The sequence below is a fragment of the Ruditapes philippinarum genome, unplaced genomic scaffold, assembly GCF_026571515.1.
Source record: "Ruditapes philippinarum isolate M1 unplaced genomic scaffold, ASM2657151v2 ctg9476_1_1_1_1, whole genome shotgun sequence".
NCBI classification, from domain to species: domain Eukaryota; kingdom Metazoa; phylum Mollusca; class Bivalvia; order Venerida; family Veneridae; genus Ruditapes; species Ruditapes philippinarum.
In genome coordinates this window covers 1-16,049 of record NW_026867171.1, presented here as the reverse complement: position 1 = coordinate 16,049, position 16,049 = coordinate 1, and the positions used below count along the sequence as shown (strand labels likewise).

Here is a 16,049-nt window from a genome sequence, read left to right as displayed (position 1 = left end):
GTTCAGACGTGTGTATTGAAACAGATTTGAATTGGAAAATTATCATGTACTTCTAAGTTTTTAATGCGTGAATAGTAGGTATTGTTCCAAATGCCAGAATCAAGATGGTAAACTTCCTTTGATTTTTGCACAAATATTAAGAACTGTTTCTAAAGCTATATCAATGCCTATTTCTATTAGTTCAAGCCTGACAGATATCTTTTTCAACGAGCATTTGCTTTTCTTTGGTTTTGTTTGTTTTTAAATCAAATCTATGTTTGGTTCTCTTACCAATTCTTATGTTTGATACATATTAAACTTATCTTTGACTGATGAAAACATACTTGTTGTTGTTGTTATATAAAACTTATACAAATTTTAACTAAGATTCTTAATATTTTTCAAACAAGATGGTAAACCTTTGTTATTTTTCGTTTTTTTTTGTCATAATACGATACAGATTAATGAAGTGTTTTGTGACTATTGATGCATTGTCAATTAGATGTCTTATGCCAGAATTTAAATTAGTATAAAGATAATTTTGGCGTTTCTTAAAAATGCTGCTTTAACCGTTTTTTTACGAGCATGATCATATAAAGACTTATTTAAGTAAACACAAAATTTAGTTTTCATTGTTCAACAGTTTTTGGTTTATTTTGTTGTTTTCTTTTAGGTCTCCTGTCATAATGTTTTGTTTCTGTTACAACTTGTCAGTTAGAATGTTAGTATTGTAAGAGTATTCAAAAGTTTTGTATGTAAATCAAAACACCACGTTGCTTTTATTTTTGTTACTTTTATAACAAATAAGTTCACATTCAGCGCTTCTTTTCTGATATTAACTGATGGTTAGTTGACCGTAATGAACAAATGATGAATGGGCATTCAAGACGACATATTGAAATCTTATCACATAATGATGCCACAGTGGAAAACGCTCTCTTACATGACAAAAAATATACTAAAGATAGGTTTCATAAACTGCCAACAGAAAGCGTGAGTAGTTCCCGCTTATTCCGATACCATCCGACATTAGCCGATGTTAAACGATACATAAAAGTCCGTATTCTCACATTTAATTGATAATCAACATTTAGTGATCACTGCCGTATGAACACATCAAAACTATGGATGCATATTATTTTCATCGTGCTTTTCTTAATTTTAAACCAGAAATTTAATCGGCAAATTAAATAACAGGTTATATGAATTGGATTTATTGAGAATGCGTCAAACAGGGAGTGTGAAATTACCTCTAAAATTATAAAAAAAAGTATCATAAACCATGCACTTTGGGTGAACTTTAATGAAATTTACATAAATTTGACTCATTAAGATAAATACACCTTATTGACATATTATTGAAATGTCTTTTACTTATTCAACTTCTATATCATACAATATTCACATATCATTTATAAAAAGCTAGAATGTTTATAAAATATATAAATATCATGAGATAATGAATCAATAAGGTTTTGTGCTTTATCATAAACAGTTTGTCCAAAGTAGATAAAATCTGCTCTATTTTTGCTTATGAGAATGAAATGAAGATGTGGAAGTTACTTTAATTTATTAAGTATCTGTAATTCATTACTTTTAGGAATTTCGGATTTTTCCTGAAAGTGTATTAACAAAAGATCAGACAATAACTTTTCCTAGACCAATCAAAGCAAGATACGTAAAATTAAATGAATCACTTGCAAATCCAACACTTAAACGACGACGCTTAGATTTTATGGTTTACGGTTGTAACTTGAAAAGTAAGTATAAATTTTAATTGATCACTTTCTTTTTACAAATTGAATATTTACTGCAAACATTTTGAATGAGGCTATAATTTCATCATGAAGATGGTCATATTTTCACCTTTCTTGTTGCTATTTACTAAGTTACTTTGGTTTTGGTATCTTTATGATAAATGTATATTACAGAGAACTTTTCTGTTTTGTAAACAGGTATCATTGACCTTACCAGCAACAGTTTATCTGAAATGCTACCTCTAGATCAAGAATTGCGATCCGGAAACTCATCATTCATTAGAAATACAAGTGTTGAGGAATGTAAACATCTTTGTAAATCTAAAAATGGCTGTAGTGTTGTCAGTCACAATGAACAGAACATTTGTTATCACTATATGGGTAGTGAACTTGGGATTTGGAAAAATACTAAGATTACAAACGGCAGTCAATGGTTTGCTAAGCTACAAAACAATGGTATGTCATTCTTTCGTCATGAAATAATTTATCATTTTTTCACCTGTCCAATATAAGCGGTGGATATGTCTGTGGCAGTATTACTACTCATGTGCGTGTATATTGTATTTTCTTAAAAAGATTAACTTATTGTTATTTTTCGAATGAAGGCCTCAGACAGAAAATGTTTGTTAAGGCGATTGTCAATATTATTTTTCTTTAAGTTTTAACACAAATATAAAAAATGATTGAACTCAAACATTTTAATTAAGCATGTACTGTATAAATTGACTACGTACGAAAATATGAAAAAAAGAAAAAGTGAAGAAAAAATGATTCGGTCAGAAAGGATATTTTACTGATTTCTAGGTCAAGTCCGATTATAGGTCTCTTGGGTTAAACAATTAGGTCACTCAGCCCGAAACTGAATCAAAGCACAGAAGGCGCTGAATTTGTTTGGGTATCAGAATATTAGAAAGGTGAAGGTTGTGAGATTATAAACCAATTTGTTTTTGTAAAGTGCCACCAATGCTTTCCAGTGTTTTAACTGTAGTAAATTGGCTATAAGACTAATTGCAACCCTGATAGTCAATTCAATGTTTATTTGACTTAAAATTAAAAAAAAAAATGAGTTGCCTCTACTGGGATTCGAACTCTAGACCTCTCTTGATGCGAGCGTTCCAAAACCCCCGGCCCCGGTGGAAATTTTTTTGTCGGTGAAGAAAAAATATTATTTATAAATTTGTGTTTTTTTTTTGTTTTTTTCGCGCTAAAAGATGTAAAAAATCATGGGTTATGTAACAAATATATCTATAAAAATGAAAACCCAAATTGAATATTCGACTTCGGGAATATTTTCTTGAAAAATTTAAAGCGGGTTATTTATAAACTTTTGGGTTGATTTCCCCCGAAATTTTTTTGGTTGTTAGTGTACTTTTAGGGATTTTAACCCCTTCAAAAAAATGGACTCCTTTAGGAAATTGCAATTAACGCAAATTTGCCTTTAAAAGTCCCCTAAACCCTTATTTTTTTGGTTTTGGACCCCAAATAAAAACCCTTTTTACTTAAAAAGGGTTTCTGTTTTATTCCCCTTTTTCCTTTGGAAAACGATCTGGAAAAATTGTTTTTATGATTTTTAGGGCAAGTTATTGGTTTACCCAGGGTCAAAACCCAGGTCATAAAACCAATATGAAAAAATTGTTAACCCCTAACGCTAAATTTTGAATACAATAGGGCAATTTTTCGTTTTTGGCCAAGGGTTTTCCCGAAAACAATGGCCCCCAAATCAAAAAACATATTGAAGTTATTTTTACTTTTTTTGTTTTCATGATTTTTATCTGTTTTTAAAATTTTTCCCCCAATTGTTTCTTTTATTTTTAAATGACTTCCCAAATTTTTGGGGCAATTTAGAAAGAAAAGTATGAAAAATTTTAACTTTAAGTTTTTTAGCGTTGTATAACATTTTTAAAGTAAAATATTTAAGTCCCCTTAAAAAATTGAAAATTTTTTGTTAAAAGTGTTCCAAAATTTTTAAACCCCCCGCGGGAAGAAAATCAAATTGTTTCAAGCATTGACTATTGAGATAGCATTTAAGTTCTACGTAGGCTGTATGATATTTCCTAGGCTCTGGCTATAATTCCTTCATTTATAATAGGATCTTTCTAATAATTCACCGTTATTAAGCTGCATTCTTAAAAAATTGAATATGTCTGGTAAAGGTATTTACATAGTTAACATGTATATCTAACCGACAACTATAAAACGTTCTTTCTGTAATCATATTTGAAAACTCTTAGAAGTAGCGTCATTCGGAACTTTCAGCTTTTAACATATTATTTTGTTAACGTTTTCGTAAAATAACAGGATATAGTGTTATGGCTTTGACATAAGTACCTTGACGTACTTTTCGAATAATGTGAACGCTGTATGCTGTGACCTAAAGTTGTTGTAACAGAACAGTATGTAGAAATAGAGGAGTCATGGCATCAGACAATTATTTGAAAGTACGACCAAACATTTAACCTTGTACAAAACTTGTCTAGGTTTAGGTCTCACACGTGTCATTTTACACTAGGTCAACGCGCCCGCTCAAGGTGCCAATTCAGCAATGTTTGAGAACAGTGTTCTAGAATTTGAATCTCTAGTTCACTCTCTTTGTGATCTGGTCCTGAGTGTTTCCATTACTAAAGCGTCACTTAAAAAGACAAAGATTTTGATTAAAATGTGTTCCAGCTCATTGTTGCTATATTTCCTAAGTAAACCTACTAGAAGTGGATATCCAAGCAGAAAATGTATGTCCTTTTGGCTATATCGAAATCTATGCGCAGCTCTAATGATATGACATTATCTTGGCGTGTTATATGACGGCGTGCTGCGGGGTACGTTGATGCACTTTGTTTAACTACATTAATACGTAACATTGGGGGCGTCCGTGGCCGAGTGGTTATGGTCGTTGACTTCAAACCACTTGCCCCTCACCCGACAAAAGCGTGGCGGATTGCGTTCCGCTGTAGACACCCTCCTTCAGACTGTTTTTCGTCCATATTTTGTAATTTGGTATTAAATTCTTTATTCTGATTGCTTAGGACAGGCAATATACGGATCTAAATGGCTAAATCAATTCACTCGTATATGTCACCGAACGGCGACAAAAATACAAACATGCTTGTCTGATACATTAAATCGCATTAGTTGAATATGTAAAGTTGCATTTCTACACGGCTCAAACGATACAAAAGTTGAGAAGATTTTTTCTATGGAAAAGTGTCAAAGATATATAGTTTATACGCAATAAGGGTGCGTTAACTGGAGATTCTGGGGATAAACAAGGCTTGCACTTGAAATAGCGCAAAAAGTTTAAAAGAGTAGAAAAAGAAAACTGAAATAAACTTAGAAGGACTTTGAATGAAAACAAATTTATGATTTTGCATTGCTAATGTTCACTGGTTAATTTACTTTTCCATATCAATATTACAACAACGTAACTCGAGGCATAACAAGGTTGAATAAGGATTTCGAAGGCTGCATATCATAGGAATAATGATTATAAGCTAGAAATTTGTACGCAAGGTCTATCAACCCTCGAGATTGATAAATAGCCTCTTGTTTCAGTGCTCAAAAACTCTCGTTTATAATTCGCTCTATATTTCATTCAACTGAAGCATTAAGGATTTTTAGTGAATTGATGACATCATTTTAACATTTGTGCTTCACGTAATATTGCATTTCAATGCAGTCCTGTTTGTGGAAATCATACCAGGATTTTGATTTTGTTTCCGTAATTTTTTTAAAATTATTTTACCAAGTGAATTATCTTCTTCCTATCAACTTGTTTTCTTGTTAACACAGTATCTATGGTATCCTTTCCGAGGGCTTACCAGAAAGAATCGTTTTTTAGAACCGTACAGTACATAGATGGCGTCTCTATAATTACATCACTCAGTTACCCACTGACGGCAATTTTAGACAATGATATTTTATGGATAGTAAATTTTGCACAAGGACGGTTTGCCAAATTTGTATTCACAAATGTTTCACTATCTGAGGTATGCATTCGATTTTTTATCACTGACACATTAGGTTCTAAAACCATTCCAATATAAGTTAGTAAATTCATTATTTTATAAATTGTAAGATTAACGTTTTTCAGTTAATATTGGCTTCTTTACTAATTTTGAGAAATATCACTTTATAGTCAATTTCAATTTGTAAGTAAACATTTAAATACAACTTATCTGTTGTTGAATATTGAAAAAATGTTAAATAACAATTTGTTTAATGTAACTGACGTTACCTTAACACAGTGTCGTTCTAACAAAACTCTGCTGTTATGTAATCCAATGTCTTTTTTTCGGAACTTAAAATGTTTTCATATCATTATGTAAGTAACAATTTGATTTGTTAGTTTACCTTACATTATTTTCGTCACAACTAAATGCCCTGAAGATAGTATATTTTCTTAATGATAATTTACTGGTTAGGTAGTCAAGATTGTTTTAGAATTGCTACATTATATGTTTTATTTTTACGCAGTGTAAACTCATTGTTAAAACATCGAAAGATGGTAACAAAGGATTTAGCATTGACGCGTGGTACAACGAAAAGGTATTTGTACTAGAAACAGATAAAAACCTGTTGTTCTTATCAGCAATGCCAAACACGGCAAGATTGCCACCAAAGATAAAATTCCGGGCAATTGTTACAACTGCGGGTACTTATAATATTACTTATTTTCTTTTTCGAATTATAATAACTATTGTATTATGGTTAAAAAAAAGCCAACTGCTACCTTCCAAGTTGAAATGTGTTTAATACTTTAGTTTAATTTACAACTCCAACAACTTGACAAAGTTAAATTCTTTGAGTCATTAATCAGATTTTCTTGTGTGTCTGTCTTGTTTGGGTATGTATGAATACATTTTAATCAGTTTTACGCTTTTGTATCTAATCCTTAAATGCTGTCCGTTCTTTTTTTAAATATATTTCTGGTACTTAGGGACAAAAAGTACAATTACCAAGTTTTTCGTTCCTTTTTTTACAATTGATTTATAAGTGTCATAAATGTTGAAGTAATGACCAGACGTAATAATTCATTGTGTATAACTATTTGTATACCTTTGAAGTGCCACCTTAGGATCATTACTGTGAAATTTGATAAAAACGTTTAACGCAGCTAAAACTGGGATGTAGTTTAAAGACATAGTAAATCACAACGTATGAATGACAATAAACATCTTTAAATTAGTTTCACAAAAACTTAACTTTAGTCACTTTGTGCTAAGGTGATCTAAAAGTGAAAGTAATTTTCCTTAGATGTATTACAAGTTTAACTACAGACAATAATATTTCCTAGTTTATATACTAGTTTGTCATAAATAATTGCTCAAATTACGGACAGACACGACTTTTGTAGGGGCGTCCGTGGCCGAATGGTTAAGGTCATTGACTTCAAACCACTTGCCCCTCACCTCTGTGGTTTCAAATCCCGACAGGGTCTTTGGATTTTTTCATGTGAGAAAGTTATCCAGCTAGCTTACGGCACGTCGGTGGTTCTACTCAGGTACCCGTTTGTGTCTGAAATAATGCACGGAAGGGCACCTGATGTCTTCCTCCACCAGTAAAGCTGGAACGTCGCGATATGACATATACTGTGTCGATGTGACGTAAAACCCAAAACAAACAAACAAAAACGACTTTTTGTCCATGTTGCCAAGTACATTGGTTCATCACTTTGAATAGTTTGTTCATAGATGCTTTACAACTGAGATAGCCACACTCTAATGAATATTATCATAACGCTACAATGAGCTGTCATTTAGGAAAATTAAAATATGATTAAGTGACCAGGTTTTGTTTTCTTAACTTGATTTGACTTGAAGACAATTAAGCAGATAATTTGTTTGATAAAACAAAGTTCGATGTTAATGTTTTCAAGGAGATAAATAACAAACAATTTACAACAGTAAGATATTAATGAATATTCTTTTTCAAATCAAGTTGTCTTATATGAATCAATCATACAATACCAAAGTTCAACAAAACACGTAAATCACGTTGCGGCTTGAAAAAATGTGAATTGAACGAGTTGTTAGGATTAGTGCAGTAATCTAAACTGCAATGTTTACGATAAATTAAGTAAATTTTATTAAAGTGACATTGTGTTATGAATATACATAATGAGGATATATTTATTTTCACAACACCCGGCAACGTTGGACCTACTATTCATGTAATGATTTAAACATTTCCAAAAATAAACAATTTGTAACATCATTTACATATTATTTAATTACATACATTCACCAAGTAATGAGCTTAATATGTTCTATGTCATACGCACAACATCACTTGAGGTATCAAATCACATATATGTTTATTCATTAATATAAAAACAACAGATATGCCAAATATAACATACACGACCTTATCTATGCCATTCGAATGCTTGCCGTCAGAATCTAATGGCGCTTAGAATTCATTTGTCTCTATAAACTATCGTTATAGATGTAAACTAGAGTAAATCCTTTTCTTTCACATTGATTGACTTTATAATATTATAGTTAAATCAAGTCATGACAACTTAGCGGTCAGTATCCTGCTTTTTAGTAAATCTGCACATGTAAGTGAGTTAAAAGCATTTCATGCAGGTTACTAAAAGCGTTTCAAAAAGCTTATACAATTTTATCAAGAACAGGCTTCTAAAAATGCATGTCAGAACAAAGATTATTGAATTTGAAATTATTCAGTTTTTATTGTGCCCCCACATAAGGGGGGCATTTAGATTTACCCTTGTCCATCCCTCCGTCCGTCCGTCCATCCGGGCGAACATCCAATTGTCTATGATCTTCATTTCGTCCTTAATTTTAGTTAAAAGAAGAAGAAAATCCCATAAACCTACTGGTTCATGTGGTAATTTTACTGGTTTATGGGGATAAATGCCACATAAAGATCAAAGTAAAATCACATAAACCCTAAATGCTGACATGTCCGTCCTTCCGTCCGTCCGTTCCTTTTTGTGTCGCACGTAGCTCAAAACTTATTTGACCTAGAGTCATGAAACCTGACGGGAAAGTTGATTAGCATGTGTAGTTGTGCAATTTGGTATTTTCGTGTGGATATTTTTGGTATTTTTAGAGTTATTGCCCTTAACTTATTACAAAAATCGAAATATTCAACTTGTGTCGCACGTAGCTAATAAAGTATTACACCTAGAGTCATGAAACTTTACAGGAATGTTGCTCAGTATATAAAACTGTGCACCTTGGTATTTCTGTGTGGATATAATTAGTCTTTTTGGAGGTATTGCCCTTGACTAAGTAAAAATTCGCAATTTTCAAGTTGTGTCGCACATAGCTAAAAAAAAGTATTTGACCTGGTTATGAAACTTCACAGGAATGTTGATCAGCATGTGCAGTTGTGCACCTGTGTTTCTTTTCTTTTAGATTTATTTAGTATTTTAGAGTTATTGTCCTTGACTTTTGTCACATGTAGTTTTTTTTACATAGGGTCATGAAACTTTACCGGAATGATGATCAGCATGTGAAGTTTTGCATCAGGGGTTTCGCTTGTGAAGTGGTATTTTTGGAGTTATTGCCGTTGACTAAGTGAAAATTTACAATTTTCTATTTGTGTGAAGCGTACTTAAAATGTATTTAATATAGAGTCATGAAACTTAACAGGAATGTTGATCAGCATATGTAGTTGTGCAACATGGATTTTGTTTGTGGATTTATCCAGTATTTGTTATTACCCTTGACTTAGTAAAAACCGTTTCATTATGTTGTGTTATTTGTTCCTTGAGTGGTTGAGTTATAATCAATCAACTTTGCGGGAATAATAATCAACATCGTTTTGAACCAATGCATCATGTGGCCTTTTTTTAGTTTTGTTAGAGTATTGCCTTTGTGCCTTTGACTTAGTATAAATTTGCAATTTTCAACTTGATTATGCAGAGCTCAAAAAGTATTTGACCTGTAGGCCTGTAAGTGTACAAGAATGTTGATCAGCATGTGTATTATTTCACCTTGGGGTTAGCTTGTGGATGTATGCAGTATTTGTAAAGTTATTTCCCTTTACTTAGTAAACATTTTAGTTTTCAACTTGCGGCACATGTAGCCCAAAAATATTTGACCTAGAATCATAAGATTGACTAAACAGTACATTTTGGGGGTGCCCGTGACATATGGACACATTTCTAGCTCATGTTCAGTTATTTTACAAAGATTTTTTAACTTAAAGAAAATTTAATTTCCAATAGACATTTTACAATTATGTTTCAATAAGTAAAGCGACTGTATTTTTCGTAGAATAATTTGGCATAACTGGAACTTTATTTCTATCATTTCATTACAGCATATACAAAATAAAATAAAATCATGTCATAAGAATAAAAGGAAAAGTTTGCATCCTGACAGGGAATAAAGTAACAAACATTGATTTAATTTCAAATCAAACGATGTGTTGCTTGCCACAGTATTTAATTATCTGCTTTTAAATTGGATACAAAGAGCACAAGGCAGGCAACTAAAACGTAGGAGGAAAACCTTAAAAAAAATCATATCTTTGTCAATTACAGTTGTATTTCATAAAACAAAGTTAAAGAACATTTGTTGCTCTAGTTTTAACATTCATTCTTTGCAAATATAAAACTTTTTGTACTGTATGCTTTGTTACTTTTTGAATTTTTATTCAGCGGATGACTGCCTTTGAAATATAATCTTATTTAACATTTCTGTGCTAGACTTATTTATTTTGAAGACAATCTGCACAAAAACTTAGATTTACCACTATTTGGCATAAGGAAACTGACCCTGCAATATTTTCAATTTTCCCGTTCTGGAGTTCTTTATTTATAGACCTTTTTTTCTATTTAAGGTTATCTTTATATTTTGTCTTTATTTACTCACTCTTTTACCGAGAAAAATAAAAAAGTTGTAGGTGACCTATTAGGATTCTGACTCCTTGTATCAATACCAGAAGACTGATACAGTAATGATCTAATTTGCCAATACCGAGTATGGTCATACAGTGGCTTAAGTAAACAGTCTGCAAAATTGTAGTCTTTGAAATATCACATTTGAAATGATTGTAAACAGTACGAATCCGATATATAAAATGTCTTGATAGATTAAATCAAGGTTTTGAATCCAGTGATTAAAGTCTTACATTCAATTTATTATGCTGGTTGATTTGTGCCAGGTCTTATTTTCGGTCCGCAGGGCGCAAAATGAATATGACTATGTAGATACTTTGTTGTAATATCCCTACGATATCTTTGTCTATCGTTCGTGCTTTCGCTTTTTGCTCCGCGGGGCGCCAGACAAAATAACGAAATCACGAAAACGCGGTAAAACGACAAACTGATCACTGTGTCAAGTGTTCGTGGTTTCGGCTTGCCAATGTAGTTAATATTAACATATAAAGACGAAAAACGGGGCTTGGAATCTTAACTGCGTCGCATCATACCAAATGTAAACAAACGCCGATATCTTAGAACGCAAAAAATATTTTTTTCAGTTTATTACTCTTTTTGTGGGGAATGACTGAAAACAAGACATATGTTTTAAGGCGCCCCACTATTTTCCGCTTGCTTGCACAATTTTTTTGTAAAACAAAAGTTTTAAGCGAACTAAGGAACTCGAAGCGGGACAGAATGTTTATAAAGTTTTGTGTACGACACAGTTCATATTGCAAAATCCATCTTTTCTATCTTCAAATCAATGACATATTTTTTCAGAGTTAAATTTAAACTTCGAAATATACATTTACATCATTTATTAAAATTCCATTAATAGGAAATATTTATTTTCCAACAAAATAATGATTTGAACGAAATGATACCGTGCAGTTTAAAAAGAAAATATGATACGACGCAGTTGAAAATTCATTGTAAGCTAAATAAAGGTTCAACTGTAAAAACATGCGCTAAGTATGCTAGTTACAACATTTATTGTTTGTGAATATTTTATCATTATGAATGCGCACATGTGTTCTTGTATACAATTTAAGTCAATAGGTCACTCACTGGTTCCACGAAATGGAAAATGTATTAACATTCTATTAAGGCTTCATTTTTTTCAGTCTTGTTTTAAGCACTTGTGATAAGCATCTACAAATTTAGTAAAGGTGTATCAAATGCTACATACATTGAAAGTTACAGTGATCGCACACCCATATGACAACGTGTTCTAGTATTGCCTTAACATGCTTGATAATTGTTATTGTGAGTTCGAAAGGAATGGGGGAGGTTACTTTTTATTTGCAGTTTTGTGATACAAATTTTCAATATTCCAAAGAAACCTCTCCTGGACAGTAATAACAATAAAAAAACAAAAAAAATTCTATCTTGCTATTGGAAAATTCCGTTATTACCTAGGTCTTTAAGTGCCGATTTTATTGTATTCATTTTCTTAATAATCGAACATATGAAACTGTAATCGGTATTTGAAATAATGTATTATTTATCTCTAAAATCCACATTTAATTTTTAGTGTTATATTATAAAGTTAAGCTACGATATTTTTGCAAGTAAGGTATGCGTTTCGTGCAGTCGTTTCATCCGTGGAACTTTATCGCTGATTTTGTCGTATTGCATTTCTTTATCGTCGATGAGAACAGACGAAATATATTTTCTTAAAATTAATAAGATATTTGAAATACAGTATCATTCTTTTCCATAATAAACTCTGAATATTCAATATCGAGTAAAATGATAAAAGCTACAAATAATTTTGTCAAGGAGTTGTCCGTTTTGAAAAGGTATTTTACACTTGGCACCGTTAAACTTGATAGTGGTATATGCGATGTATGAATTGATTCAATAGCATTGTACATTTTTATCAATATTTGGGTCGGATTATCGTATTGAGTTTCCCATAGACTTAAGACATTCCTTAAATTAGAGCATTTATACTAAAGTGTCATTGTTCTATGATAATGGTGTATTGCCTGACACATAAACAATTCTTTTCTTTAGACAATGACTTTAAAGGGGATTACCCCCTGTTTACATTGTAATTTTCTCTGCTCCTCACACCACTGACACATTTATAAATTTATTATTTTTTTAATGTAAATATCTAAGAAAAAAGGGATCCTTGAGCGCAAGAACGTAATTCATTTCAACAAAAAAATAGTTATTCTATTTCTAATTAATTCAAGTATTTTTAATCTTAAAACTTCATTTCAAAGGTTTGTAAAAAAATGTTTATTTGTACAGCTGAAATTACACAATAGTTCACAAATTTTGTTGGAAAAAAATCAAACAGGTGTATCCGACCGAGGCCGAATTTTATATACGCTGAACTACTGTAAATTTGAAAACCACCAGGGATTTTTTATTCCTACTCATGGAAAACCTATCAAGCTAGCTCCAAAATGTCGAAGTGTCTCTGCAGTTGCAACATTTGAGGTCCTTGCCTCCTTCGTATCATATCGTACAAATCATTATTTCCTTGGAAAAAAACATATCTTTGTTTAATGAAGTTTTGTGAATTTTGCAAAATTATATTTTTTTAAAATTCATGGTAAACTCTGAAACGAGTATATAGTAGATTGGAGGTAAAAAACGATGGAATAAAGCAAAATAAACTGCGTCGTACCCACAAACTTCATAAAATTTCTTGCCGGCTTCGAGTTGCAAGTTCGCAATAACTTTTGTTTTACAAAAAATTGTGCAAGCAATCTACACCGAATGAAGCGGAAAATAGTTGAGAGTGTTAATACATATATCTTGATTTCAATCATTTCCAACAAAAAGCGGAATAAACCAAAACATTCTTTTTTTTTGTTCTAAGATTGTGGCGTTTGTTTACATTTGATAGGATACGACGTAGTTCTGAATCCCAAACTTGAAAAAAACTTTACAGTTTAAGCTACCTACTTAGGTACACAATGATCTGTTCATTTGTTTCCTGTTCCAAACCTATTTATCAGTATAAATATATTCATTAAATTACAAATGCAATGGAATATGACATTATATATTAAACCATACAAACTAAACAAAAAATTAGCTTTTTATTTATTTTCTTCCAGACACTCCACCCTGTTTTTCACTACATTCAAATGGACTGTCCAATATTAGACAAGAACTGTGCAATAAACCAAGTATGTTTCTTGTATCCCTTTCTTATTTGAATCACCCATTCAAGTGGGAAGAGTTTGAAATTCAAGCCGGAAAACATCAAAGCATCGTCATCACCTTCATTGATGTCTGCATAGCATGTTTTAGATATATAGGCTTAGGTAAGTTAATTCTAATAATATAGAAATCTATGTTGTTCTTTTTTTAATTTTGTGTAAATGAATATTGATGGGTTCTTGTGTAAAGTAAATGCATAATGGTTACACAGTAACTGTTTATGTTCAATTTGTCTTTATTCTTAACTTAACACAACAATACTTTCATGTTTGAATATGTTTAATCATTCTGTGTAAGCTCTGCAAATGATGGCTAGTTACCAAAAAATGTTATTGGTATCTACTCTTGCTTTCGTCCTATGTTAACAGATCTTTTGAATATTAATCATTCTCTTGCGGTAACGAGAATTATTTCATGATAGGTCAATTGCAACTTCACTTCTTTGTGTCTGAGCCCAATAACGGGCTACATTACCAATAAAAGTTTATTGTAATGAAACTGTTTTAATGATAAACGATCGATGGAATAGTCATAATTATGCAAGCCATTCGCCTTTTTGAAGGCTTTTCATCTGTACCATTTTTTTAACTTTCTATTCAACATGGTTTTTACAACCATTCTCTTCTATCAGAGTTAAGAATAAAGTATTTGACGAATTAATATTTAACATTCCTTACCTGAAGGTAAGGTTTTGAAACATACACAGGGCGTGGATAATTTATTATACAAGAAAATTCAAGCATGCTATTAAGCTTAACATATTCTTTCTAATCCTAAAAACAACTGTGCATATTAGACAAAAATCTCTCTCTCTCTCTCCCTCTCTCTCTCTCTCTCTCTCTCTCTCTCTCTCTCTCTCTCTCTCTCTCTCTCTCTCCTATCCGTTCTTCAATTTTCATAAAAGCCAATTCAGTACGTTTTGAGTAATCACAATATATTGGTATTTAAAGACGTTTTCGGTAGTTTTCTGTGCGCATCGTTATGCGCTTCCAAGAAAGATAATCACGGATTATTACTCTTCAAATGAAGGTCAAGTTGAATAGTATTCGGATAAGTGTTTAAATTTCGACTATAAGCAAATAATGAGTAAATAATACAGAATAGATATTTCTAAATGTTCAAAAGGAGATCGGTTCAAAAGAATAAGAGGTCGTTTAGACAACATCACATAAAGGATTTCTCCAAGCATTAGTACGACAGCATTGATGATTATTCTGCGCGCGTTACCACCCACTTGGTGGTATAGTGACGAAAGTGCGCCGCGACTTGATTACTGGCAGACAACTGGGCAAAGAAGTTTAAAATGATATATTTTAAAAGTGTTGAATAAAAAAACAAAATAAATATCTAAGAAAGTTTCCGAATTTCATTATTTCTTTGTAAATTTCTGAATACTTGCTTACTGTTCGGGTATGTTAGTCGAGTGAAAAAAATAATATGGCCCTAGATATGTTTTAAAAGATATTCAGTATCATTAACTTAAATATAACATCAAAAGAAAAAGAAATTTTTATTACAACATGTTTTTGTTGTATATTTGACAATACATTTAGTATAACACTGATATTTTTTAAGAAAGCGTGGAAATTTTGACAGTTGGCATATGCGGTAACCACGGAAACTGCCCGTTTACAAAAAACTAACGCGTCAACATATCTATTTTATTTCTATTTTTGAATCCACCATCAAATGTTACTTGATATATCAATAATGTAGAAAATTCTATGAAAAACATTTCTTGATAGCTTTAATTTTTTTACAGAATTCATGTTTATTTTTGTCATTTTTTGTTTAGTTAAAAAGCATGAAAACTTATTTTTTAAAGAAATATGTTCCAATTATCGTTTGTTTTATACAGAATCCTAAGATAAAGCAAGCTTTGTATAAAATTATGTTTATTGTGAGTGAAATAAGCTATTTTATACATTATTATAACACAGTTTGGCTATTTTGACAATTTTGAGATATACGGTTACCATGGAAACTGCCATTTTAAAAAAAATCCAACACGCCAACATATATTTTTCTTTTACTTTTTGAATTTGTCATTAAATTTTACACAACATACAAAAAAATAGAAAATCCTATGAAACGATTTTTTCAATATCTCTAATTATTCTCAGAATTCATGTTTATTTTTCTCAATTTTTGTTCGGTTGAGGAAACATGGAGAAACTCATTTTTTAAAGTAAATATGTTCAGATTATCATTTGTTTCATACAGAATCATTAGTACTT

General features: G+C 31.4%; 1 protein-coding gene across 1 annotated transcript; it reads left to right on the top strand.

Moving 5' to 3' along the window:
• Positions 1–1,227: 1,227 nt before the first annotated feature.
• LOC132735139 (uncharacterized) lies at positions 1,228–13,916 on the top strand (the record flags this gene model as incomplete). The annotated part of the gene is made up of 5 exons (XM_060722038.1): positions 1,228–1,739; positions 1,935–2,192; positions 5,520–5,716; positions 6,204–6,381; positions 13,707–13,916. Coding segments are annotated over exons 1-5 (868 nt in total), but the record flags the coding sequence as incomplete, so codon positions are not given.
• Positions 13,917–16,049: the final 2,133 nt, after the last annotated feature.